The sequence below is a fragment of the Priapulus caudatus genome, unplaced genomic scaffold, assembly GCF_000485595.1.
Source record: "Priapulus caudatus unplaced genomic scaffold, Priapulus_caudatus-5.0.1 Scaffold12433, whole genome shotgun sequence".
Classification (NCBI taxonomy): domain Eukaryota; kingdom Metazoa; phylum Priapulida; class Priapulimorpha; order Priapulimorphida; family Priapulidae; genus Priapulus; species Priapulus caudatus.
Window position 1 is genome coordinate 1 of NW_014589494.1, and position 1,635 is coordinate 1,635.

Consider the following 1,635-nt stretch of genomic DNA (forward strand, 5'->3'; position numbering starts at 1 on the left):
CTGTCCCGCACACCTCAATGTAGCTGAACTGCATAGCATGCTGGAAGTTTGTCTTATACATTGCGCACACTGAAATGTAACTTAATTCCTGCCTTAAATGCTGTAACTTATCTACGATGTCTGGCAGACTGAAATTAAGATCTGATACTCACATAGCAGTTCAGCGAACGGCGTTGCACACTGCTGATAACATCACACAGAATTTCAGGATTTCCATGATGGACATCGACTAACGACGACTGTCACCGGGTTTAACTAATGAGAAGCGTGACGAAATGCATCGAAGTTCACTTATTCAATTTACACGACGTGAACACGCTCACACAAGGCACATGCGCATACACTTTAGGAATGCACTCATGTATGTATGTATGTATGCACGCACACGCACACGCACACGTGTTCGCACATGCACAAACACGTTACATGGACGCACGTATGCACACACGCACACTAGAAGGTCGGCACACGCATGATTACACGTCTGCCAATACCATCTTCACATACCACTTATCATAAGAAAAACATGTTCACTCCCTCCTCCTCCTCCTCCTCCTCCTCCTCCTTTCTCGTCAGAAGCGGAAGGGGTTGAGATGTTCTAGTTGTATTTCGAGTGCGATGCGTTCCTCCATGATGTCTGACAGCTCTTGCTGCATCTCAGAGTTGAGTCGCGAGAGCTGCCAGTTACGTTCGCGCTGGCTGCGTATCGCTGCGTGCACGTCGCGCACGTCGTACACCCTGCAAGCACGCAAGCAAGCTGCGTTAACGTGTGTGCGAGGGGAGGGGAGGGGTCGCGAGTGCAGCGTGTGTCGCGCTGGCTGCGTATCGCTGCGTGCACGTCGCGAACGTCGTACACCCTGCAATCACGCAAGCAAGCTGCGTTAACGTGTGTGCGAGGGGAGGGGAGGGGCCGCGAGTGCAGCGTGGGGGTCGGCACCGAACGCAAGGCGGTCAGTGTGAAGGGGCGGCGAGGGGGCGGGGGGCAATCTTAGGGGTTCAATGATAGGCAAACCTGGAGGGTGGGCAATAAAATCAATGTGAGGGAGTTCGCAAATGCGTCAATAGGGCTAGAACGTTTGAAAATTAAGACAAAGTTGTCAGTGGAATGGAGTGTAACCGGTGGAGGAAGAAGGAATGATTCAAATGGCATCAGTGGAAAACACTCACTTAGTAGTCAGGGACAGCGGTACGACGGGTGCCGACATGTGGCGCCTCCTCTCTGCGGAGAAGACGTCGTCCTCTAGCACACCCTCGGTGCTGTGGGGGCGCACCTTGGCGCGCGGCGGCGGCAGTGACGTCACCTCCTCGTCGTGACCCTCCTCCAGCGATAGCATCGGCTCTGTCTCACCTCCACTCTGCTGAAGCCCTGTAACACCAGTGCTCCTCATCTATATATATATATATATGATAGCATCGGCTCTGTCTCTCCTCCACTCTGCTGAAGCCCTGTAACACCAGTGCTCCTCATCTATATATATATATACAGTCATCCAAGTCACTTGCATTGTCATCCTCACCGACATCAAGCTGTACAATACAGTGGCTGTAGCCAGCAGGGGGCGCTGTACAATACAATGGCTGTAGCCAGCAGGGGGCGCTGTACAATACAATGGCTGTAGCCAGCAGGGGGCGCTC

At 52.8% G+C, this 1,635-nt stretch overlaps 1 protein-coding gene across 1 annotated transcript; it reads right to left on the reverse strand.

Annotated features, from left to right (window-relative positions):
* Positions 1-6: 6 nt before the first annotated feature.
* On the reverse strand, positions 7-1,386 carry LOC106820380 (ralBP1-associated Eps domain-containing protein 1-like). Its single transcript, XM_014824904.1, has 2 exons — positions 1,168-1,386; positions 7-738 (listed from the first exon to the last, which is right to left on the reverse strand). The coding sequence occupies exons 1-2, from the start codon at positions 1,332-1,334 to the stop codon at positions 573-575; spliced, it is 333 nt and encodes a 110-aa protein (XP_014680390.1). The 5' UTR covers positions 1,335-1,386; the 3' UTR covers positions 7-572.
* Positions 1,387-1,635: the final 249 nt, after the last annotated feature.